At 40.9% G+C, this 26,808-nt stretch overlaps 1 protein-coding gene across 1 annotated transcript in view; it reads right to left on the bottom strand.

The window, feature by feature from the left end:
* Nucleotides 1-26,808, bottom strand: part of RYR3 (ryanodine receptor 3) — a 609,228-nt gene that overhangs the window by 507,225 nt on the left and 75,195 nt on the right. The window contains exon 2 of the mRNA XM_018554200.1: nt 4,336-4,455. Within this exon, the coding sequence (XP_018409702.1) occupies nt 4,336-4,455 (120 nt within the window). The remainder of the gene's footprint in view (nt 1-4,335; nt 4,456-26,808) is intronic.

Genomic DNA, 26,808 nt, shown 5'->3' with positions numbered 1-26,808 from the left:
GGTGTGCAGGTGTCGGGACTTTTTTTTAAATCCGATGCATCTGAATGTCCGGATTTATAGGAATTTGTACAAATGTCAGTTCAGAACCAAATGAATCGCACATGTCTAGCCACGATGAGCCTCTGAGCACCATATTGCTATAGATGGAAAGAAGTATTAGAACGCACTAAACAACAAAGGCCACATAACATTAGAACCATCAAATACTAAATCAGTCAATCAGTTAATCTTTAAATCAGACTTACCCATAAGCGCGGATTTTACATTCTCTAACCTTTAAATCTAGGCTTTCCAGAGGGTAGGCTACGATGCACATCCTGCACCAGGAACCATCCAAGGAAGATGTGATGACAGCTCTCGACACAGGGGCACACGCTGCAACCCCCATAACAGTTAAAAGCAACTGAAGTCTAAATCTAATCTGAGACAGGTCAGAACAGGAGCTAGTGACTTGTAGCATGCTAGCGCATGAGGCTCTGAAAATAGAAGGTCAAACATAAAAAAATACACATAATAACTGTCATGTAAGTTGGGGACAGAAACTGCTTCAACTTCGAGAAATTGGAAAAGTGATGTAGAGCAAAGGACTGGTCCCCTTTACAAACTAAAACGTGAAAGGGGAAAGCCCACCTATAGCTCGCACCAACATAGTGAATGAGGTCCAGCAGCGGTCTTAGAATTACTCTCATACACAAGGGGTGTTGTGATAAATCAGGAACATGTATTTGAGTTCCATCAAAGTCAAAGCAGCCCTTATGCCATGCTTGCTGTAGTATCTCCTCTTTAATCGAGTAAAAGTAGACTCGACAGAACACATCACTTGAAGCCAAGCAGGAAGCATTTCTTGGCAGCGGTAGTCAGTACACCCTATTAAGTTCTAGATCGACAGTAGGTTCCTTACCGAGGAGAAAGTTACAGATTGCCTGCACCATGGGTTTCAGCTCCAGGCCACCAGAGGCCTCCGGAATACCCCGAACGTGTAGGTTGTTTCTCCTGCTTCACATTTTATTTTGGCAAACTGCAGATACCTTCAATAGTTCTTCTGAAATATGCTCAAATGCTGAATAAATGTTTTTTATTTTTAAATTATAAAAAGAGAAAAAGCATGCCTTTTGTTTGAGATGATTCCATGTCATCCTGTGTCTTCATGCCATCCTGTGCCCCCATGTCATCCTGCGCCCCCATGTCATTCTACGCCCCCATGTCATCCTGTGTCTTCGCTGCCAGTGCCAGGTCCCATTAGCGGCGAACTTTCCGGGTGGAGAAGAGAAAACACACAGCGATCGCCGCTGCCACCCCTCCCCTTTGCTCCGGGCGGCTCCCGAGTGCCTCAACAGGTCGCCGTCGCCTCCAGGATGACGCCGCCGTTGCTCCGCCTCCTGCAGCCCTCGCTCCTTCACATGCGGCTTAGCGGCCAGGGGAACCAGGGGCGGGGCCACTTACGTCACTCACTGACGTAGTCAGCCCACACTGGTCTCGATCAGACGGCCGGAGCCGGACTTATGCCAGGTGGCCGACTGTCACTGTCAATTTTCCGCCCTGTTCCCTGGCGCCGTAAGACAAGTGCCCATGTTGCCTTGCGCTAGCGCCGGCCCTGGATGATACTCTAATTATCAGTAATTAATTTGTCCTTTTTTGTAGGGTGTAACATTCCAGGTAAAATATAAAACAGGCATTAAAGTAGCATGCTGTCAAGGGAGTTAGATGTTTGACAGTTGTATATATTTATATGGGCTAGTTTTCTTAGTCATGCAATTAATTTACTGCAAAAAGCAATTATGCTGCTTCACGTACTGGTGCTTCTCTGTTACTCTGTCACAGTCTGTACAGAAACATTGCACACCTATGTTTTCTGGATGGCTGGTTGCTCTGATGAGGATTTACATTTGCATATTAAAATCACATTTGAGAAAGGAAGCTTGAAATATAAGCTAGACCCAAATGTCACTAGAAAATTAGATACTTAGAAACTCGCTCCGTTAATGCTTTGCATATAAATCTGAATCTTTCCTGATACATTATGTACAGGTCAACATTTTCTTTTATAACGATAATCATTTTGGATAATGCTGCAAACAACACTCTTAGTTACATACTGTCAGAAATGAAGGAACCCTGCTAAAACTAGAGGAGAATGATGTGACATGCAAGATACAAATAGGAGATAATGTATTAGATAGAGAAATTCATGATAGGTAACATATTACAAAAAAACATATAAAAACTAAAGAAAAAAATATTCTTCACAAAAGGCACTGGAGTTAAATTATCTGACTGGTCATTATATACAAGATTTCACCGTTTTTAATTTCTCTGTTTTTTAAAACAAGGCCGCTTAGTTTTCACATACTAAACGTTCTATGCCCATCAATCTGCGGCACCCAGATGAAAACAATGATTGTGTATTTGTTTACCTCACACGGTCAGGAAAAAAATCACAATCAGCTTACTCAAAGCTCAACTTTGTTTCCCACAGAAACTAATTAGTTAACCATATTTATAATCTACACTAAGAACCTAAAAGGAAAACTCTGACTGGTTACTTAAGGCAATACAGACAGATCTTTCAGACATTTTGAAAGTGAGCAAAATTTGGCCGTCACATACCCCTTCAAAAACTTCCCACTTGAAATGTGAAGTTCCAGAGGACAGGCTTATGACAGCTGCATTCTGCTTCAGTATAACTGACAGTCACACAAGCATGAATTCAACTTTAACATAAACAAAAATGCTTGTCTAACAATTATTAAAAATTATTTTCACTACAGACTATAAATAATAAATCACATTTCACATTTACTAGGATCTAGCAGAATCTTTAATTTTTTCACACTATAAAACATATGTTTGTACAACAATTTCACCACTGCAACTAAAGTGGGAACAGCAGGACTATACAATAACCTTGACTAAAATGTTTTAACCAGTTCTCTATGTTAAGAGAATATTTTAATAATATTACAATATAATCTGCTCATCTTAACGCTGTGTTCCCTGTGAAAACCCTTCTCTGTGCAGCCTTGTTTGTAATACATCTTTATTTAAACAACTTTTTTGTATGCAATAAAATGATAAACATATACAACATTTAACCAGATATATGGAAGCACAGTTCCAATCTGTCTAAGTACCCATTCACATCTGTTGTTTTCCCTTTAGCACAATGTCACGAAAATGGGCTTACTAGGGATTCACCGATATCGATACTGGTATCGGTGCCGATACTGAGCATTTAGGTGAGTATGTGTACTCGCCAAATGCTCTGATACTTACCCCGATACCGGAACTACCAGTCAGAGGGAGATTCCGTCTGACTGGCAGTGCTACGAGGGAGCATGGAGCCGGCTTCCCGGCCAATCAGGAAGCTGGGCTGCAGGTCATGACCCGCCTCCCGGCTTTCTGATGGGCTAGGAAGCCGGCTTCACTTTGCCTAGTGACAATAAAAGGCAGCCTGGCTTCCTGATCAGTCAGGAAGCTGGGCGGCAGTTCGTGACCGCCACCTGGCTTCCTGACTGGCCGGGAAGCCGGGCCCACGCTACCTCGGGATGCTGATATCGGTACTCGGTATCAGCGAGTACGGATAAAACAATATCGGTACTTGATACCGAAAAACCTGTAAAAATTCCATAATTCCAGTGGGGCTTGTTTACATCTATATGCTGCAGCTTGGCATGTTTTTAAAGCAGAGGGCATTTCTGTGCAATTGTAGGATGAGTAGAGTAGAGTAGAGAATGCACATATCATGCGTTTATTGGCCCAAATCCACAGCACATCCTCTTTATGAACACCATGGCTACATATTTTGCATGTTATATACCTGTATATCTGTAGACTCTACACTGCATGAAAAGCTCACATTGTAAGGAAAATTACTTTGTTGTGTATTTGCCGTTAAAATAAGATTCCACAAAACATTATGGATAATGCATACCTCCCAATTGTCCCTCATTTGGAGCCCAATCCCTCTGTCACTCTTTCATCCTCAGTTGTCCATCTTTTTGGTACAGATATCTATGAACATGTACTATTTGGTAAAAATGTTAACCTGCACTAAAACATGTATCTGGTCTCCTAATTATCTAGGTTGTTATCTAGAAAAGCCAATAGAAAGGAAAAAGTAATGGTGAAAGAAAAATTCTGGGCTTAACCAATTATTTTTGGTATTCAAATTCTTCATTGTCCACATAAATGGGGATGTGGCACGAGTGTGTCTATTGCCTAAATACATTGTGCTACAAGGTGTTCCTCCTCATCTTAGAAAGTCGGGAGGTATGATCAGGTAGTAAGAATAATTTATATTTGTTAGAAAAGAACAATATGAATAATTTTTCTTACCTTGGCTTCTGATGTTGGCTCCAAGAAGCAAAGTCGATTCCCAAGTCCCTCAGCTGCCAGACAAAATTTCCTCTGTTCCTTATGGATGGTGGCAATGCACTGAAGGACAACTTCATCATCCTACAAAATCATAAAATATAAAGACAGACCATCATTTACAGGAGTCAGTTACTGAGACTGATGTAATCTGATATTGCTGAAAGACCAAGTTTTTGTATTCAAACTATTTGTAAACCACGTACTAAATACCCTTACAAAGAAGGTAAAGCTTTTTTTAAATTTTGGATAAAGTAGGAAAGGGTTAGGACTTCGGGATGTTATTTCTGCCTGTGTTCTTACTGTTGGAGGTTCACCTTCTCTATTTGTCCTGGTGACTACTGTCACTGGTACTGAATCTGTGAGAGAGAATATATTTAATGGGGACATTTGTTTCAGGGACAGCTGTCTAAGAAAGGGGTTTCGATAGCTCTAGGTTAACCCGTACTGGGCTGCTCTAACAGTTACACATTGATCTGTTTTGACAGAATGGGTGTTTGCCCCTTATGCCATGACCCTCTCACACCCTTTAAGTGCCTTAGATATATGCACTATTTGGTCTGACCTATGGCACCATGTATAAATGTTTTTGGATGTCAATACCAGTCCACTGATGTTTTACTCTCATCCTCTTGTCTCCCGCTGTCATGTTTTTTACATGTTGAGTTTTGATAACGGATTGTTTGAATTTTGTTAAAAAAGCTAATAAAAACTGATTCAACACTAAGAAAGGGGTTTCCTTCCTTTAGGTGGATCTCTTCTCACTTTGTGTTGAGTTTTGAGACAGGAAGAAAAGGAAAATTTCCCAACGGGACACAGACAGGAAAATCCCAAAAACTTACATTGGTTTTAACCACTACTTTCCCCATCCGAAACTAAACATTTTTAAATGTAGACATATTTAATCTGAATGGAGAGTTATGAGCTATAATCATGTGGTTTGCATTGAAGACTGGACATTGATATTGATATCACAATCACTGTCTTAGTTATATTAAGCAACATATAAGAGAAAGAAAGTAATAAAAAAAGGTTCTTCATGGAGCTATGAAGAAAGAGTAGTCAAACCAAAAGATCCTGTCTGGCTCACATGGATGATACTGCACCACAGAATAATACACAACTGTATTTTTGGTCAAGTATCAATTAACAGGCCTTGTCAGCATTTTATTTTTGTATAATGGCGTAGATATGGTACTCAATATTAAACTGTTAGAATGCAACCCACTGACAGGTCTGCAGTTCACAAAACCATATACTGTAACACAGATTCAATGGGATCAATTTACTAAAGACAAATAGGCTGTTCACTGTGCAAGGGAATTTGCACTTTGCGGGGAAAGTTTCACTTAGCTTAGTGAATGTGGTGAAATTTCACTTTGCAAATAATATCCAATCACGTGCAAGGAAAATGGGAAACAGTATTTTTGCTTGCCCATGATTGGATGATAGAAGTCAGCATGTGTTTGCACTCACTTCCTTTATCTCACTCTTTAAGCAGAGCCCATTTCTTCCTGCTAGATGTTTCCTAGAAATGAATGACGATTTCACTACAGGCACTGAGAGTATGCCAAATTATATCTATTGTTATCTTACTGCCACTTCCACTTGTAATTTGTAAGTATGGCTTTTGAGGTTTGGTATCTCTTTCACATAACAACAGGCATATTTGGACACTGAATCACATTAAAAAAATGTATCTGTCTTACAGCCACAATTTTGGCAACCCTTCTTTCCGTTGGTCTAACCAATTATTCTGACAATAAAGTCTATAATTTTACTTAAAATTGGTGAAGTGTTGTGCCATGCCTTCTTCCACCATGAAATCACTAGTTATTAATGGATCCGTAAGTTGAACATTTGTCCAAGCATTCCTCACTGACACTCAGATGTCAAAAATAGACACGCCAATATCTGCTGTCATGTGTTCGCTGAACACACAAGTTGCATAGTCAAACAGTAGCCTTTGTATCGTCCCATGGTGGATAATATAAATTCTGGACTCCACATATGATGCACTACCATAATTATGGCTAGGCCATATGTCAGAGGATGTCAGTCTTGCAGCCACACCTGATACAGCATGGAATGTAGACACAGCACTTTTATTTTTGCAGCCCATGTACACCACTAACTTTAGGTGCCTGAGAGCTGAAAAGGCCAGGAAATAAAGCTGACATCCAGTTTTGTGACAAATTTGGTAGATGTAAACCTGATCACTAAAACCTCATATAGTTTTTCATTTGTTAAAGTAATTTAAAAAATACATTTTATTATTTTAAATCTTGTCAGGAAGGTCCCTGTCCAAGTACTTTCTGTTATAGGGTAACAACATTGGGTCCCAGGTGCAACGCAGGCGTGGTGGCACATTTGTATGGTGCACGGTTGTCAGCATCAGGAAACCCACCCTGAGAAAAGAAATGATGCGCAGTGTTTGTTGGAGTGTATGCATGTAGACAGGAAGTGGCTGCAAAGAGGCTGCAGGAGAGCGAGAGTCCTGATATACAACAAAATATGAATAAATCTAATTACTGCGTTTAAAACACACAAAAAACATGGATATTGTTTATGATGCACAGTACTTTAGCACACTGTCAATTAGTTAGGGTTTATATATACTTAAAAGCAGGGGTGTCAAACTCAATTTAACTGCGGGCCGTATCAGCAACGGTTGCCCTCAAAGGCCCAGTTCTACCTGTAAGACTATATAAATGTATTTACACTTTATCATATTAAATAATTGCCTCTGCATTCAATTATTACTTGTTTTAGCAATAACTTAATAACTAGCTCTGAAAGTAGAAGTCTAGGTAAAATAATGGTAATTAGTGTAATATTGCAAACTCCCAGATGGCTCTGCAGATTCTATGGTGGGCTGTGTGGACTCTCGGGTGGGCTATGTGGGGTATATGGTGGGCTGTGTGGACTCTCAGGTGGCTGTGCAGGTTCTATGCTGGGCTGTGTGGACTCTCGGATGGGCTGTGTGGGCACTTAGGAGGGCCGTGTGGGATCTTAGGAGAGCTGTGCGGGGTCTATGCTGGGTTGTGCGCTCTCACCAGGGGTTCCAGGCGGTCTCAGCGGATGCAGGTGCTCTGGATCCACAGGAAGGAGGAGATTTACTGCCAGCACTGTAAACAGGCACCACGAGTCACAGGAAGGCTGACTGGACATTGCTCGGGACCTTGGCAGCCTTCCTGTGAAGCCAGATGCTTGTTTACAGTTCCTGTAGTTTACATAGTTACATAGTTAAGGTTGAATAAAGACACAAGTCCATCAAGTTCAACCTATGTGGCTGTGTGTGTGTGTATGTGTGTTTGAGTTATTAAGATTACCTGCTCCTTTGTATATCTTGCTCTCAGAAAAAAGTATCTAGATAGTTCTTGAATGATTCCATACTCTCAACTGAAACCACTGTCTGTGGAAGGGAGTTCCACAATTTTACAGCTCTCACAGTTAAGAATCCCCTTCACTGTTTAAGATTAAACTTTTCCCCTTTCAGTTTCAGATGGGGACCTCTTGTTTCTTGAGTGAACTGACAGTGAACAGTTTATTACTGATTATTCCATCACCATTAAACAATTTATACATTAATTAATATGATTTCCCCTTTCCGTCTCCTCTTTTCAAGAGTGAACAAGTTTATTGCATGCAGTCTTTCTTTATAGTTTAGGTCCTCTAACCCCATTATTAGCTTTGTTGCCCTTCTCTGGACTCTCCAGCTCAAGGTTTACATAGCCTTGACCCATTTACATTAATGGGTTGAGGGGATGTACTTGTACTTGGGCCTGAAAAAGTGGCATCGGGACATCCCTAGTATTAAGGAAAGAGTAAAAGCCTATCGATTGGAGTCTCCTTTATAAACAAATGTACAAATCAATGGCAGATCTAGTTTTAAAAATGTGTTCATTCCTAGTTGTGCTGTATCCTCTCAAATGCCACATTATCTTAAAAATGTTAAGACTTCTAAAGGAAACAAAGTTCCTCTTCTTGTTCATTAATAAAATAAGCAACAGACTACCCCTTTTGTATACCAGACACATAACAAAAATCCAGTTACTTCATTAGCTACAGAATGCAGTTACTTCATTAACTACACGTTGCCTCATTTTCGGTCCCTACTTAATACTGGAAAACCCCTGCCAGCATATAGACAGGTTCAAGGCATGCACATAACAGGGGGCAGCAAATGCAAAGAGTTGACCACAAAAACAGTTATGCAACATTTTTTTAAATCAGCAAAAATAGCTATATTGAGGTGGTGCCATGGGCACTTCACTTATGCAAACTCGATTATTTGATATGTTTTCATATTATTTCATTTATGACTTTGCTGCCTTAATTTAGCCGAACAAACTTCTCTTTTCAGATAATGGTTTCTAATCCTCTCTTATTAGCAATTATCTCTAGGGATGTCCCGGGACCGATGCTGGACATTTTCAAGAGTACTTGTACTCCTGAGAATGCCCCAATACTAAAGGCCTATACCTGCCCTTTACATTTTTTAAACGGATCGCCTGCTGAAGTCCCGCGCTTGTGGGGACCTCAGCAGCCTGCTGGGGACCTGGCGGTAGCGGTCCTTGGCAGTGCATGTCCGGCCACATATTTCCTTCCCGACGCAGGCACAGCCAAAAACAGACCCACACGGAACAAATAGCCCTGGAGATGGCAGAAGACCAGTGCCCAATGTTTCAGCCCAGGGCCCGATCATTCAGCTCAGTGCCCGTCCGCAGAGCCCCACATGCAGCCTGGCGACATCTGTACAGAGCCTGGTGAGATGCAAACGCAGCCCGGGTGAGATCTCTGTGCAGCCTGGTGAGACACAAACACAGCCCAGGTGAGATCTCTGTGCAGCCTGATGAGACGCAAACGCAGCCCATGTGACATCTGTACGCAGCCTAGTGAGACCCCTTTTTCAGCCCTGGGGAGATCTGTACACAGCCTGGTGAGGCGCAAATGCAGCCTTGGTGAGAAACTGCCCTAAAATCATTACTATGTATTGTTTTAGAAAAAATGTCACATGTTCCTTTAAGAAAAAGTATCAGTAATTGGTATCGGCAAGTACCTGAGGGAAAGTACTTGTACTTGGTCTTTAAAAAATGGTATCGGGACATCCCTAATTATCTCCATAATTTTTTTTTTATCAAATAGTAAGCTCTTCATAAACAAGGTAACTTGTGGACATTCTAATTTGGAGAGACTGAGAATACATACATTGTAATTAAGCATAATTCTGTTTTACCTGAACAGCATTGTATTGTGTGCCGCTACAGAATCTAAGATTGGCAGAAAGACTGTTGTATGAGGAAAGCTTTACAGAGAATCAAATGTTACTGTTTTAAATACATCCTGTTTTCACTCTTCTTCCCCCTACCCCTTTTTTATTCTACGGTTATAATGTATGTGAGCATCAAATATTACAGTAAAATATTGGCAGCTAGTCGGAATGACTAAACTAAAACAGGAGAAAGAAAGACCTAATTTAATAAACCAGAGTAAACATTATATTCATAGCATGTTTTGTTTTACACATGTGTTGTCTTGCATTTAGATCCCACTGTATAACAAAAAAAAAAATACAAAAACCCAGAAGCTATCAGTTTTAAAGTATAACAATTAATATGTTGCTGAAATTACAATCTGAAGAGAGAACAATCTGAAATATGTCGGTCACAAGAAATGATCATGCAGTTTCTACTGCATCTTTCAGTGGTAATGTTCTTTGAATAATGCATGAGTTGCAGGGAGTGAAAACTCCAAGTAACCATATTTCATGTAGGTAGTTACGCTGATTGTTAATTCTGACTAGATATTAAAACACATGACTATGGGATGTTGTTGCAGCACGGTAGCGTTATAGCCTTGGTAGTTTAACCCTCCTCTTGCCATAGTACTAATAAATATTGACACAGAATGGCCTTAAAGTGATATAAACAACGTATTTTCACTGCAGAACAGAACAGCTATTGTAATATAGAATGCTGCAGTGTCACGTCCAGCTGCTGTCATGTTAGGAATGTCTGCAGGCAAGACATGCCCTCCCTCAACACTGGCACCGCAGTGCTGTCCTGTCAATTGCATCTAGTATGGCTCCTATTAGATTACAAAATATGCTACTAACCACATGCCAAAAAAACATATATTGTATTGTACTGCCTATTATGAATTGTATTCTTCAGAGCTGATTATTTCTAGAGGTGCACCGAAATGAAAATTTAAAAACGGAAACAAAACCAAAATAAAAAAATGTCAGGCCGCAACCGAAAATGTTTTTTATTTTAACTTTTTCAAAACATAAATCGTGCGGAAACCACGGTGAAACGCTTCCGCCCTGGTGTGAATGGCGCCTGAATGAGGCCTAACACTTTACTTTAATATTGACACACCAATGAGAGGCTGAGGAAAGGGGGATTATAAGAAAAATGAAGGAACGCTAAACTGTAAATAAGCGATTTATGTTATAAATGTTTTTTGCGCTGTGTTGGTGTTTGTGTTGTGATAAAATGATACAGGCGTCACAAAGCTTTGCCATGCGCTGCCAGTTAAATTAATGTTTTTTTTACAAAAGAAAAAATCATGCACTGCGATGTGTTCTAACAACGCACTGCAGCGCATATGCCTGGCGTACACCACACGCCGCATATGCCTGGCATGCACGTGTATGTTATGTGTGTGAAGGGGAGGGGGGGTTTGTGCTTTTTTTAAAAAAAAAATTATTTACACATTTTTAATTTATTTTTTTACTATTATTTATTATTATTTTACTGTTGGGGGGGGGGGCTTCGGGGAAATATTAGGGGTCCAAAAAGACCCCTGACATTTCCCTTTTAAAATAGAAAAGAAATTGAGGACACCAAATCCTCAATTTCTTTTTCAGCAGCCTCAGCACTCAATGAATGGGAAGCACTCAGTACAGAGGCTTCCCATTCATTCACAAACTGCTGATAGTGTGATATTTACTATCAAGCAGATTGTTAATGGGGAAAAGCCTCTGTACTGAGTGCTTCTCCCCATTGATAAATTCATGAATGAACAGGATGTAAATCACCTCCTGTTCATTCATAACTGGGGACACATAGTACTACGTGTCCCCAGTTATTTACAAACACTAGAGTGATCAGACGATCACTTCAGTGTTTGTGCTGCACACGGAGGATCGGTAAATATCACTGATACTTACCGATCCTCGCTCAGCCACGCACACAGCCGCTGTCATCCTGAAACTGACAGCAGGACAGCGGCTCCGCTCTCGCCCCCGCTCGATTACGATGATCGAGCGGCAGGCTCATACAAGCGGGGGAGAGCAGCGGGGGTCCTGGCCCCCCCAGTGCCACGGGCCCCATAGTCACTGCATCGATCACTATGGTGGTAGTTCTGCCACTGATTAGGGGTCTAAACAGACACCTGATATTTCCCTTTTAAAATAGAAAAAGAGATTGAGAACACAGAGTCCTCAATCTCCTCCTTTACATACCCCAAAATAAAGCCCTATCTGTCCCCAAAAAATGGTATAAAATTCATTTCAGTACAGCGTTGCATGACGGAATAAACGTCAGTCAAAGTACTGCAGCGCTGAACACTGAAAAATGGCCTGGCCAGGAAGGGGGTCTAAACACCTGGTCTTGAAGTGGTTAATTATGTACAAACACTCAGCAATTTCCTCTCAGTTTCTCTCCTCCCCGCTGGGACACAGAGCAGCGCCCAGCTTGGAGGAGAGAAATCACGGAAGGCAGCGCTGTATGGGCCAGAAAATGGCACTTTCTGCATTTAGTCAAAAGTGCCATTTTCGGCCAATATGTTTCGGTGGCCGATATATCGGCGCATCCCAAATTATTTCATCTGCGGCATTAGTCCTTTTTAAGGATTTGTATTTGTTTTTCTTTAAACTTAAAAACCTTCACAGACTAGCAACCTGGCTAGGTGTTTTCTTTTTGGTGCTTTCTTGCTAGAATGGAACCGTAGCAAACAATATGCTAAAAAGGAAAAGGAGTGTGGGGGGAAAAAGCATAGCAACAATTTTCATTTATGAATTGTTAGTGTATTTTGGAAAAGTGTTAAGTTCCACTTTAAAAATATTAAGCTTCTGTCATGGCTACATCAAAATACTCTTAGGTAAATAGCCTGTGATGTCTACTTTATATACATATATACTTTTGTGTGGCAATTTTGTTTTCTGTGAAGGCTATTAATGTTTGAAGACAAACATACCAAATTTTTTAATTGTTTCACATTGAAATTGTGACCTGTAACTACCAAAAATAAACTGAGATCCTAGACATAAGATGTACTTTGTAAATCAGGACAAATAAATGAATTTATTTTGAATAACTTATGCTGCACAAAGTATGTACACATTATTTTCGCCACAACTGTGCTGTGAAAATAGTTTAAATTTTTTGGTATTGTTTTTATAATAAATTAGAACTTATATTTGTATATGTAACATCAAGTTAAAGTCCTTTGTGTCCTCTTAAAAACAATATATAATATGTGTTGGTGCAATAAATGAGAAAGGTGAAAAGTGCGGTTGAACACACACACATAGCAAAAATGCAAAAATTGCTTTGGTCCTTAACTGAAAGACAAGCATCTGAAGCTTGGTCCAATTCCTGTCTATATGTATACAGATGCTATCATTACAGTTGTGGAAGTTTATGGAGGATTTATCATATCCTAGGGCTATTCTTAGGTCCTAAAGACTCCGAAAGAGTCCACACACTTCAGAGAAAAAAACTGAGGGAATTGTAGAAACAGACCACTACCAAAAGCAGGTCCCCGTGTCCTAAACATATCCTCATATGGGACCCATAAACCCCCCCACAATCTAGCCTCCTAGAACTGCAAAGATAGCATTTACAAGTATAGGAAAGCTTTACTTAAAGGGGTTCTAAACCCTCAATTTTTTTGCCTAAATCTACTGCTAGCAAGCAGTAGATATATGCAAAAAGTTTTTTTTTTTAAACCTGCTTTAACAGCGATTTACACTTACCCTGTTTTCATCGCCCGCTCCCGCCCGAGAATCCGAAACTGCTCGGGCGGCCGCAAAGCATCTAGGGGCGGGCGCATGCGCAGTTCGGATTTTCGGGCGGGAGACGAGACAAGGTAAGTCTATGGGCGCGTGCGATGGTTGTATGTGAAACAGCCGTTAACGGCTGTAGTAACAAGCGGGTCTTTCCTGCCCGTGCGCGCGCGCTAGGGGGCGCGCGCGAGCAGGAAAAAAATGCCGTCTGGCGACGGCAACCCGCAGATAGGAGTCAGCCGTCCGTCCGTTTTTTCTTAACGGGCGGATGGCAAGAGGTTAATGATATATAAAGTGGGACATAACAACACTTTCCCAAAATACACTAACATTTTTACACTGAAAAATGACTGCAGTACCCACACTCTTCCTATATTGCTTTAGCTAATTTAAACAAAAAACCTCCCAACAAATCAGCTACCCAGGATGGGATATGTGGTTGCGGCATGTGGTAAGTAGCATATTGTGAAATCTCATGGGAGACATGGCAGATTCGTTTTAAGAGAACGATATTGCAGTGCCAGAGGTGAGTCTTGTATTGTTTTCTCTTTCTAGATACAAATCTGCATGTCACTAGGGTTGCCGCCTTTCTTCAATCAAAACCAGAACATTCTAGCGCTCTGCAGCTACTGTTTTTGGAGAATATACAGAAGAAAGCAAGGAAAGACAACCAGGAGAGAGAGCGAAGAGAGACAGTTAGTAGAGAGAGCGAGGAGAGAGACAGCCAGGGGAGAGAGGGGAGAGACAGCAAGGAGTGAGAGAGAAATAGTTACATTGGTGGTACATTGACCACCAATGTAAAAGAGATATTCTCAGTGACCGCCAATGTAATTGTCAGTAATTGGATATGCAGAGCCCAATAGCAGGGGCACACACCTTGAAATAGCGTACTCAGGAGAAGAATCAGGCACAGATTCCAAAAACGTGGCACAAAAGGATAAATCCAATAATCATAGTCAAACGAAGCATAAGGTCAGGGCAGGCAGCAAAGGATCAAACTCGATAAACAAAGCAAAGGTCAGGTAACGGAATCACACAGCTAGTAGCTGGAACACACTGTGGATAGCTTTGCAACAACTGAGCACTCTCTCTTTCTGGAACCTTGCAGCTTTATAGTGATCAAACAGGAAGTGATATCAGGAGGTGTGGGAAGCTATAGGACACAAGTCACTGACAAGGGTGCCAAGCACCGACATGCTGCGAGTGCGAGGACCCCCGCGATTGATACAGGTAAGTTGAGAATTGTGACAGTAACAGAGGTATATACACTTACCAGCAATGTTACGGTGGTTTATATACTTACCAGCAATGTAATTGAGGTATATACACTTAGGCAATGTAACAGAGGTATTCACACTGACCAGCAATGTAACGGAGGTATTCTCACTGACCAGCAATGTAACGGAGGTATTCTCACTGACCAACAATGTAACGGAGGTATATACACTGACCAGCAATGTAATGGAGGTATTCTCACTGACCAGCAATGTAACGGAGGTATTCTCACTGACCAACAATGTAATGGCAGGCAGCAAAGGATCAAACTCGATAAACAAAGCAAAGGTCAGGTAACGGAATCACACAGCTAGTAGCTGGAACACACTGTGGATAGCTTTGCAACAACTGAGCACTCTCTCTTTCTGGAACCTTGCAGCTTTATAGTGATCAAACAGGAAGTGATATCAGGAGGTGTGGGAAGCTATAGGACACAAGTCACTGACAAGGGTGCCAAGCACCGACATGCTGCGAGTGCGAGGACCCCCGCGATTGATACAGGTAAGTTGAGAATTGTGACAGTAACAGAGGTATATACACTTACCAGCAATGTTACGGTGGTTTATATACTTACCAGCAATGTAATTGAGGTATATACACTTAGGCAATGTAACAGAGGTATTCACACTGACCAGCAATGTAACGGAGGTATTCTCACTGACCAGCAATGTAACGGAGGTATTCTCACTGACCAACAATGTAACGGAGGTATATACACTGACCAGCAATGTAATGGAGGTATTCTCACTGACCAGCAATGTAACGGAGGTATTCTCACTGACCAACAATGTAACGGAGGTATATACACTGACCAGCAATGTAATGGAGGTATTCACACCGACCAGCAATGTAAGGGAGATATATACACCGACCAACAATGTAACGAAGATATATACACTGACCAGCAATGTAATGGAGGTATTCACACTAACCAGCAAGGTATATAAACTGGCCAGCAATGTAACAGAAGTATTCTCTATGGTAACTCCTACTTATGCATTTATTTTATCATCATATTTTCAGTATGCATTTTATCACACCCTTACAATATATAGAGAGAATAATAAGAGATACATTTTAAAAAATTGCTAGCAGGATGGTTTTTATAGCAGAAGAGACTCTGCATGTCCCTTATATCATAAAACCTATGCAGCTATGTACAACTCCAATTCAAAAAAAGTTGGGAAGCTGTGTGAAATCTACATAAAAACAGAATGCAATGATTTGCAAATCTCATAAACCCATAGTTTATTCACAATAGAAAATAGAAAACATATCAAATGTTTAAACTGAAAAAAATCAGTAATTTTGAAATTTGAATTGATTCGTTGATTCTTATCCCCCTATGTGATAACAATAAAATTAAGTATAAAAAAAAGTAAGTTAAAAAAAAACTGGTCACAAAATAAATTACATTTACACACACACACAAAAAAACCCCCACAAAAATGTTTTAAAGTCCCCCACCTCCACATAGATGCGCAAAAATGCATTAGGTGTGCCTACACGCAAAAACGACGATTGTGCCAATTATGCAACACTTGTTACATATCACCGTGAACGTTGCAGTGAGAGCAATAATTCTAGGGCCATCAATCACTGATAACACTAAACTGATAAACGGTAAAATCTTTTAAAGCGTCGCCTATGGCCAATTTTGGGTATGGTAGTTTTTTTGCGATTTCGCAGGCGCATGCAATACCTTACGCAGTAGCTCTTTCCCTTCACACATACACAGAGATGAGTGAATGGGAATGTAATGATCATGTGCAAAGTAAAGATAAAAGCATTATTTTTGTGTGTTATTGTGTTCCCTGGAAATGTAAATGTGCAAATGTTAGCAAGATGCATGGTCTTTCTAATGCTAGTTATACTCATCTCTTTATCATAGTTCTTGTGCACAGTTTGTTTATACTCCTGCATTACTATGACAACAGGTGAATCCACTCTGTCAATTTGCATAACCTAAAATAACCCTTATAAACACATTTGCATACCTTGGCAACAGCAATTTTATGGGCACACATTTTTCAATATGGATATATTTTTCCATCTAGCTATCTATCTGTCTGTCTATCTAGCTATCTCTATTCACCCTACAGTTAGGGAGTTATTTATTAAAGAGCCAAAGGATTTAGCTGAACATTCCGCTAATGATTTGGCTCGCTTCGGCTGCAGGAACCCTTCGGTTCAGCTAAACTGTAAGGCTGCTATATGCACTATTCTCAATAGTACATACAGCAGCTTAAGTAAACAAACGAAGGCAGCCGAGCCGAATGCACGTTTCACCTCGGCACAGGCGTACCAACAGGAGAATGGTTCACTGAAGCAGACCGAATCCCCTGCAAATTTGTAAACGTTAGATTAAGAAAAACAAAAACAAACGCTTGATCATATGATTGGCCATGGATTTTTTTAATTTTAATAGTAAAGTAATTGTCAAATGGTGTGGTGTTTTCATTTACTTAAAATAGCATTAAAGTCTAGTAAGCAGTAGATATATGCTCCAACATTAAAAAAGAAAAAAAAACAAAGTTGGGAAATACCTACAAACGTACCTGTGTCAGCGCTCCAGGCTGCAGAAGTCCTGCCTCCCGAATGCTGTGAAGGATGAAGTGTGGGCGTGCGCATGCGCAATCAAGATCAGCAAAGGGGAGAGGAGAGCAACAAAGACACTGAATGGACACAGCCAGGCAGCTGGGAGTGTGCATGCCAGACAAACTTCGTAGGACAGTAGGAGTCTGCACTGGATCAGAGACTGGCACCAGTGCTGGGGGGGGCTGTGGAAAATGAGTGAAAGGAAGAAGCTGTTCGGATCAAGAGGCATCACATGAGGTAATTCCTTACAGCAGTATTGGTGAGGGGGGGAATTCTGTTTTTAACTCTTTGTTGAATCAGATGGGGTAACAACTACCCCTTACTCATTCACAAGGGGGTCGTCATCTGGATGCCCCCTTTATGAAAGGGGGTACCCAGATGCAGATGAGCCTCCCTGCCTGCAGACCCGCACATCCACTGGGCCAGGGTTCTGGGGAAAGAGGCCCTTGTCCTCATCGGCATGGGGACAAGGTGCTTTCCCAGGGGGGCCCCTCTGGAAAAGCAACCTCCCAATGCTGAGGGGATGTGGCCTGGTATGATGCAGGGAGGGAGGCACAAGTCACCTTATCTGCCCTGCCAGGCCAGTGCTTGGATTAAGGGTCTAGTTTCGAATTTTAAGGGGGTGGAGGGGGTATACTTTTTCGGCATTGGGGTTCCCTTAAAATTCCTACCAGACCTGAAGGGTCTGGTAGGAATTTGTAGGGGAACTCCATGCATATTTTTTTTTTAAGTGAACGTTTTCATTCTCTTTTCTACCTCTGAGGTAGCGAACAGAATGACCGAGCTGAATGCTGAGCCGAGCATTCGGCTATTCACTTTCTGCTATTTGGCCCCTTTGAGAATAGTGATGAACAGCAGAGAAGGAACTGCCGAACGTTTGCCTCAGACGATCCAGAGTCAGTGTTTTCCTAGTAATTACCATCCAAGGTATATGCTTCCTGGCCCATTAATTCCTTTACCAAGAATAAAAGCTGTACCCTGTTAGGACATCTGTTGTTGTATCCAAAGACAAGCAGACATTATATTGTGTGTTGTAACAATAAACCCAACACCATTACAGCCCTGGTAGTGCTCAGTCTTGCTCTCTTGGCACAGATGATCAAGCCTTTTTAAAGTCTGCAATTAAAAAGATTATGGAGAATGGGTTTATAGTGCAATATAACAAAGCTAGTGCAGAAATTTAGTTTTATTAGTCAACTTGTACAGTATTAGTCTCTATCCATAAACATTTGTCAGCTGTAGCTTGCCACCTATTCTTAAATTCAACTCCTGTAAAATATTCACTTTCAGTCAGTGCACTCTTGAGTCCTATATGTTATGTGGAAGCCTTTGAGAATGTCTTTAGAGATTAAACATGTCAGGAATGCGACAGTGACGACCTTTAATTTTGTTTTAACATGGTTTGTAAGTGTAACAATTTACTTCTCAGGACAGATCTGCTGTGAGCTAAAAGAAAGCACATGTCACTGGCACACCATGCATTCACATTTGAACGTTGAGAGTTTTATTAAAGCAATCACTTTAAGTGTAAGTGCAACATTTCAGAGTTGTGTAGGACTCCTTTCTCAGGCATGTGAATCATGCATCAAGAATACTTTCTAATTTTTAATGCATGGACTAAAAGCAATTTAAAGTGGACACCTTTAGAAATGTTTAGTAATGACAATGTAGAAACACATACTTCTAGATAATTGCCGCCTTTGTATTTTTTGTATACCTTATTTATATTTTCTTCCACAGTCTTCTGACAGTGGCCATTTTAACTAAGAGCAGGTTACTAGATCTCCCTCTACTTCCTGGAACTCTGGCACGTGAATAGGACATGTGACCATGCACATCATCTCAGAGGTGGAAAATGCCTTTACCTGAGATCTCATGAGATTACAGATGAGATTTTCCTGATAACAAGGCAATTCTAGTGTGCATTGTGTCGGCAAACTGAAGAAATGTGCTCTTTCAAAGCAGGAAGTGAATGTTCTGCAAGTGTAAGTATTTCAAAAGCACAGCATTTTACACCTGACATGTCTATGTTATTATTAATCATCATACATCGAGGGATGAATTGGTAGAATTCGATTTTTTAATGTAAAGGTGCGCTTTAACCACTTGCTGCCCAGATCAATTTCTTATATTTGCACTAATTAACCTAATTTCAAGCTCCTCTATTTTATTTGCCAGACTTCTAGCGTTGGTGTACATACATGATAACATTTTACTTTTTGTTTAGAAAACAGCTTCGGACCCCCAAACAATTATATATTTTTTGAAAGCAGAGGCCCTGTAGAAGAAAAAGATGCTAGCTGCAATTTTTTATGTTGCACGGTATTTGCGCAAATGTTTATCAAACAAGTATGTTTAGGATAAAATACACTAAAATTAAATTTAGTGCACAGAAACAGAATAAAATACCCACATTTTTGGTAAAATATAAAAGACGGGGTCATGCCAGGTAAATAGATACCAAACATGTCAAGCCTTAAAACTGACTGTGTCTGTGAAACCGCAAAAAACTACAATAACCAAAAATTCCATAGGCGAAGCTTTAAACAGTGATTGATGGGCCTAGAATTATTGCTCTCACTCTGACGCTCGCAACGATATTTTACATGGCTGGCACAATTTTTCTTTTTACACATAAGCCTATCAGAGGCGTGTTTGCGTTGTATGTGTGTGCACGTGGGGGATGGTGACTTAAATTTTTTTTTTTTTTGCATTTTGAATTTTTTTTGTTACTTTATTTTTATTTTTTTACACTCAACTTTATTGCTATCACATAGGGGGCTAACAAGCCCCTTATGTAATAGCAAATATAATGTGACAGGTCCTCTTTATAGATACACCAGAGGTCGCTCTGATCCATCAGGGGAGACCCATCATGCCGGTACAGACTCCGGATTGCTTGTATTTAAACAGCAACCGTCTGCTGTTTAATACGGTACCAAATCAGTGGTCACTATAAACGGCTGCACCATGGGGGAGAGGAGAATGTCCCGTGCCTCTTGCTGACAGAGAAGGTGGGGAAAATACCCCACGCGAAGTCTGAGGGTGGGAACAGAGTGAGAGGAGTGTGCACACACTGTAAGTGGCACAGCACACATTACAGAGGTCAGTAAACTGTATCCGCAGGCTGCAGAACAAAAAGTGCTCAGGTCAAAAGCTGCACAGTAACATGTCAAATGAGGACAGAAGCTGAAAATACTGGAGAAGTGTCCATGCTCTGTGAAAGTACACAGCTGAGTCCCAAGGGCCCGAAATTTTCAAAACCTGTACATATGTCACAGGGAAACCACATAATTAAAAGAGACAAAAAGGTGTTAGAGGCTGAACACAATAAAGGAGAATATGCTCTGCACCCAAGGTACTCTCTGTGGCTGCATTAAAGGTGGCCATACACTTTACAACATTCGCAAGACCTTAGTCTTGCGATGGTTGTAAAGTAATTAAAAAAACGTACGATCTGCCCATCTTGGACAAGCAGATCGTACTTGCGATCATCGCAAGCCCGCCCCCCTGAGGGGCGGGCTTCCGATGACCGCAATGCTGAACGGGCAGTGTGCGCGTGCGCACACCGGCCCGTGCGGCATTGATCTTACAATCATGCTAAAAACCAGCCGAAAATCGTACGATTCTCGGCTGGTTTTCTAGCATGCTCCTAAGACAAAAAACGTGCGGCCGTACAGTAAAAACGGTTTCACGCCTTCCATACACTTTGCAATTATCGTACGATCGCGGGATTTCCCGCGATTATCGTGCGATAATTGGACAGTGTATGGGCACCTTAAGGCGCAATAAAAGAGAACCCAAATTAGGTAAATCACCTTGCTGGGGGGCATACTCCCAAAGTAATCATTAGAGACAGGACATATGAGTGTCATGATTCTGAACTTGCAAATCACTCTGCCTCAGCAAGGAGGAGGCTAGAAAAAATGAAGAAGCATTTTTTCAGGAGAAAGAAATATGTCCATTCTCCTAAGGAAGATAGCAAAAAAACAGAAGCATGCTGGGAGTGCGAGTGGTTATATCCTGGTTGGCCAACTTTTTTCTTGTTTGCCAGTGTCCACCTCCATCAGGCAGCTCTAGATTTCCCATAGGTCTCTGAATACTGATCCTGTGTCCATTTAACGATAAAGGAATAATGTTTTTGTGCATCTGTATCAGCTATAAAGAAAATACCGAACTAAGGGCTTGTTCACCCTAAATGCAGACCAGATCTGCATGAGTTTCTGCACACACAGTGCAGTGTTTTATACCGCGTTTTTGATGCGTTACGGGCCATTTTTCTTTTAAGTTCAAAATGGGCTTTCAGTGCGTTCCAGGGCGTTTGCATGCATTTGCATGCGTTCCAGAGCATTCCGGAGCAGGAAAAATAGGGCTTGCTGCAGTTTTTGCTCTGGAACTGAATCCTGCGATGTGAACTAGAGCCCAAAATACCATTGGCATACATTGGACGCAGTTTTGATCCGGTCTGTAGCCGCTTTGCTCTGCTCCTGGAATGTGCTTGGTGTGAACTAGCCCTTAAAGGAGAACTATGAGGCAAGTGAAAATCACTCAGCCTCATAGTTCTAGCCGACCTGTGACATTGAAACTGTCACAGGTCGGCTCAACAGATCAGGAAGTGATCAAACACATACCGTCGCTCGCTCACTTCTCGATCTATCCCTGCAGAGAGCCGTGACTGACTGACACTCACAACTCCCTGCAAGGATTCACCCCCTCCCCCGTAGCTCGCGGTATACTGAGTTTGGGTGACGGGAGGACGCTAGTTTGTGTCCTCCCGTTACCCTTATGAGAACTATGGAGAAAAGCACTAACCCCATAGTTCTCCTTCAAGGATTCCAGAAAATCCAAGGACAGTTTTTGGGTCAAATCTGTAAATCCCAAAACTGTCCCACATCAACAGCTGCCAACTGTGCCAATGGAAAATTACCCAGTGCAGTGGTTTTAAAATGTACTAGCCATATACTTCACAAGTGAAAGGGGATTGCTTCTCATTTTACTACCATTGCCAAAATCATATTACTGTAGTTTAAAATAAGAAAACTGACATAAATATGCCTATTACAAATTAAACATTTTGTTTTGATAGGTAAATCTTGCTGTAAATGTGCATGTAGGATTCTCCATATTTAGAAATGACACAGGCATATATAGAGACTAATATTGTCTTCTATGCGGAATGGCACAAGTGCACATTCTGAAGATCTGCATTCTCTAAACATAGTATAGAAACCTGAGTACATATAACATGAAAAGAAGCTTGTCAGTGTATTACCGCACTTCCATCCTCATGAGGCACAACACACTGTGTGATAAATTACTGTGTTGGAGACCAATTTCACACCATCTGTTTTCAAGGCAACATTACTCATACACCTTTCATCTATGTAACTATATTAAAGAATGTGAAATATTTACTGTCTGTGGACTACTGGGAGCTGCAGAAGGTTATCTGCTGAAGCTGACAAAATGTTTAGGCCTTTTATGTTTATACCAATTAGAAATAATGTGTCAATTGGACTGCACAGTTTAGAAAATTGAACATATTAGAGGCCAAACCAGGTTGATTTTTAAAACTAAAAATACGCTGATTTGCTGCCATGAACAACCAGATCCATGCTGCCATTTACTAGGTCAGGTTATACAATAGCAGATAACAGCTATTGTATATGGTTTCTATAGTCAACACTTTTAATTTCCTCCATTTTTTATATTTCTGACCCAGCAAACCATATATAGTTTTACTTTTGCTTACGGTAAGGAGCATGGGTCAGTTAAATACTACGGTAAACATGAAAAAAAATAAAAAATAATGATGCATTTATTCTATTCCCTGAAACTTTAACAATTTTTTTTTGTATGCAAAGAGCAGGATATTACTTAGGTGGACTTTGCTTTATTCCCTTGATTAATTTATTACTTACATCCAGAATGTTACAAGCTGAAAACGGGACACCCAGTGGCACATTTTAAGAAGCATAAAAGGGACGCTGGAAAGAAAACTTGGCAAGAACACAAAAATGTCCTTATTGTAGTATGCAACATAAAGGGTCCATCTCTTTTGATTATTACAAAGAAATGATGAAGAGGTCCTGTTACAACTCAATAAACATATCAGCTTATCTTTTTGATGTTTTATATTGAAATACACTCTTCATAGTCCTTTGGCATTTGGTTTGGAACCCCTTATGACCTGTCTAGGTGATGGGTTTCACAGAAAATCCCTCTAATGGGAATATGCACAGTGACAAAAACCATACAGCTGTTCTAACGCTTCCCTACTTAGCCCAAAACTTGAAAAAAATAAATTCTTAGACTGTACAATAAAATAACAAAAAAAAAAGGTCTGGGCCAAATAACTTTTAGCATTTGTAGTAGGCAACATCCGCAGGTCATTTCAGCACCCATCAAAGGACTTTGATTGGGATTTTGGTGTGGAGTGCGAGGCAACATCTGCTACCATTTTCTTTTTTTGGGACAGACAATGCTTTAATAATATAACATGGTGTGTGTATAGCTGCTGTGAGTCTGTTTAAAGGGGCCAGATGCCAGCAACGTATGACATATGTCGGTGGCAGCGAAAGGGTTAAACGTCAGATATCTAGGGTCTGGTTTTCTCTTTGCTATTGACATGTGTGGTGTCATCATACAGAGATCAAAACAGTTCTCTAAAGACCACAAAAGGAAGGTTATGGATGCTAATTAGTCTGGCAAGAGATTTAAAAAGATCACCAAATCATTTGAAATCTTTCATTCCACTTCAGGACTGGTCAGCCCAGCAAATTCAGCCCAAGAGGTGACTGTTGGCTGCTAAACAAAGTCTTCAAGACTACTAGGCAGTGTAGCGCTACTCCAGGTTGCTGGAGCTTACAGGAAGTCCAGATAATGTCAGAGAAGACATCACCTGGATTTGCCATGTAACCTACGAAAGCAGCATGATTTTTTTCTAATAAAGCCCGTTGATTTTCAACTGGATCATCTGTTTCTCCTTCTTCTACTCATATTCCTATTTTAGAAAAGCTCCCTAACTACCCAAAACTCTTTTTTTGTGCTTGAGCAGCAAGTTGGGCTTTGATAATTGGAACTTATCAAGGATAGGATAGGAAGAATTCTATTGATGTCAACTTTAGTGACAATAGTTACCACTGGAGTGAGCAATGTTTGTTTGTTTTTCACCAAGAATTGGGCGTACCATTGTAAAGTTTTTACACGCGCTATAGTTAAATTAATACCCTTCCCATGGCTGCATAAAAAACATTGCCCTGGGATTCCTTTGCAGTCCAAAGATGGAAAAGGGTCTTTGCCCAAAGGCTCAAGGCCCACTTGAACAGGGATCCTAAAACAGACATGCAGGTAATATAGATTTGACTGTGGACTAAAAAAAAAAAAGTTAACATGTCAGCCCTGGAGTTCACCAAGAACATTGTGGTCCTAAAAACCCTTTGTCAAAGAACAGTGGCTTTTAAGATGAACATATCAGTGCCAAGCCTTTTGATCACCAGACTCATTGTATACTTCTCACTAGCATGAGGTCTGGTTACTTAATATATGCTGTATCATTAAAAAATCTAAACAGAAAAACTGTACACTAACATATAAAGCACAAGTTGGTGAAAGTATGTGCCTGCAATTTCCTCCCTATCTATAGGTCAGTAGTGTGTGCAGTTTTTACTGTGGTACGTGGAATTTTTATTTGCATATTGAGCATGCCTGGATTTAACAATCCATTTAAGCATTCAGAAGTTGTCTTGAAAATAGGCTTACTGTACATTTCCAATATCCCAAATGGCAACAGAGGCATAATTTATCCTCTGTTGCCATTTTTATATACTCTGTTGCCATTTCTACAGACCTTTAGGCCTCTTTCAGATGGGCGCCTTCAGTTCTGATCCACAGGGAAACAATGACATTGGTGCAATTTCATGCAATTGCATGAAACTGCATCTCTCTGCACTACATCCTCCAGACATTCTAAATGATCTTCAAGATCATCATAATCAAGGCATTCTACACTTAGCAAATGTCTGACAAGGGCTCGTGCTGAGACAGAGGCAGCAAAAGCAGAGGCTTCTTGCATGAAAAAGGAAGCAGCTATTAAGGTACAAGTCGCTGAGGCACAAGCAATGCAAGCTAAAGCAATGGCAATGCAGACCAAGGCTGAAGCAGAGCTAGAAGTCCTTCATAAAGAAAGGGAGAAAGCAGTAGCCATGGCTAAGCTAAGAGTTTATGAACAAGCTGTTGCTGAGAGTGAACTAGGCAATGTCAGCTTTGCAAATACAGAGAGTCGCATAGAGCGCACTAAGGACTATGTCTTAAGCCAGAGCAACAGATCCTCAGTTAACTGTGATGCTTCCGACCACACGGACATTCCTTCAGAGCGTCAGCCTCTTAAAACTACTGTGATTACAAATGTATGTGATGAACCTGTTACGTTCTCTACCTATCAAGCAGAATCTTTACGCTATTCCAGACCATCTGAGCCGAATGTCACGGAGAGACAAAACGTCAACTTTGATGCCATCGCTCAAGCTAAACCATCACCACTGCTTCAGGTTAGTGATATTCCTCCTGCTAGCTACATTCCTCCAAAGACACAACCTGCCATAGCAACAAACTACAAACCTGTTTCTGGTTTAAATGCCTTTGCTACACCATACTATCCTAAGCCGCCCAACTCTGACATGTCAGATTTTGCCAGATACATGGTGTGCCGCCAACTTACTAGCACTGGGCTCACAAAGTTTGACGATCAGTCTGAGAACTACAGAGGGTGGAAGTCTACTTTTAAAGCTGCCATCAGTGACCTCGGTATCCCGCCTGTTGAAGAATTTGACATGTTGATTAAGTGGCTAGGCCCTCAATCCTTACAGGGTGTTATAAGACTAAGGGCTGTTTATGCTGGCAACCCAGCTGCAGGTCTTCATGCTGCATGGGAGCGACTGGAGCAAAGCTACGGCAGTCCAGAAGCTATAAAAGATGCTCTCTTCAAAAGGCTCTACGACGTCCCTAAGATCTCTGGTAAGGATAACCAAAAGTTTCAAGAACTGAGTTATCTTTTGCTTGAACTACAGCTTGCTGAGGCAGATCCGCACCTACCAGGTCTTAGCTATCTAGACACCGGCCAAGGTGTAAATCCAATTGTTGCAAAGTTGCCCTACAACATTCAAGAAAAGTGGTCAGCCGCAGGTTCAAAGTACAAGAAAGAGAACCATGTTTCCTTTCCACCTTTCTCTTATTTCTGTAAATTCATTAGGGTCATTGCACAGACTAAAAATGATCCAAGCTTCATGTTCAGTGAGCCTAACACTCAATCGCCAAGCTTTCTTAAGGACAAACATGTTCAAAACAAATTCAGAGACTGTCAGATTCCTATATCTGTAAAGAAGACAAATGCACTACCAAACTCTGACTCAAGCTTCAAAAGGTCAAATGTGTCATTTAACTCTGACAAAGGTAACCAGATTGAGAGGATAGAGGATCCCAATCGTATATGTCCAATACATAAGAAAACACATCCTCTCACAAAATGCTTTCGATTTCGAAAAAAAAAC

The sequence above is a fragment of the Nanorana parkeri genome, unplaced genomic scaffold (assembly GCF_000935625.1).
Source record: "Nanorana parkeri isolate BGI_ZX_2015 unplaced genomic scaffold, ASM93562v1 scaffold146, whole genome shotgun sequence".
In the NCBI taxonomy this organism is placed as follows: domain Eukaryota; kingdom Metazoa; phylum Chordata; class Amphibia; order Anura; family Dicroglossidae; genus Nanorana; species Nanorana parkeri.
Note: the sequence above shows the minus strand (reverse complement) of the source record. Positions and strands in the feature narration are given on the sequence as shown.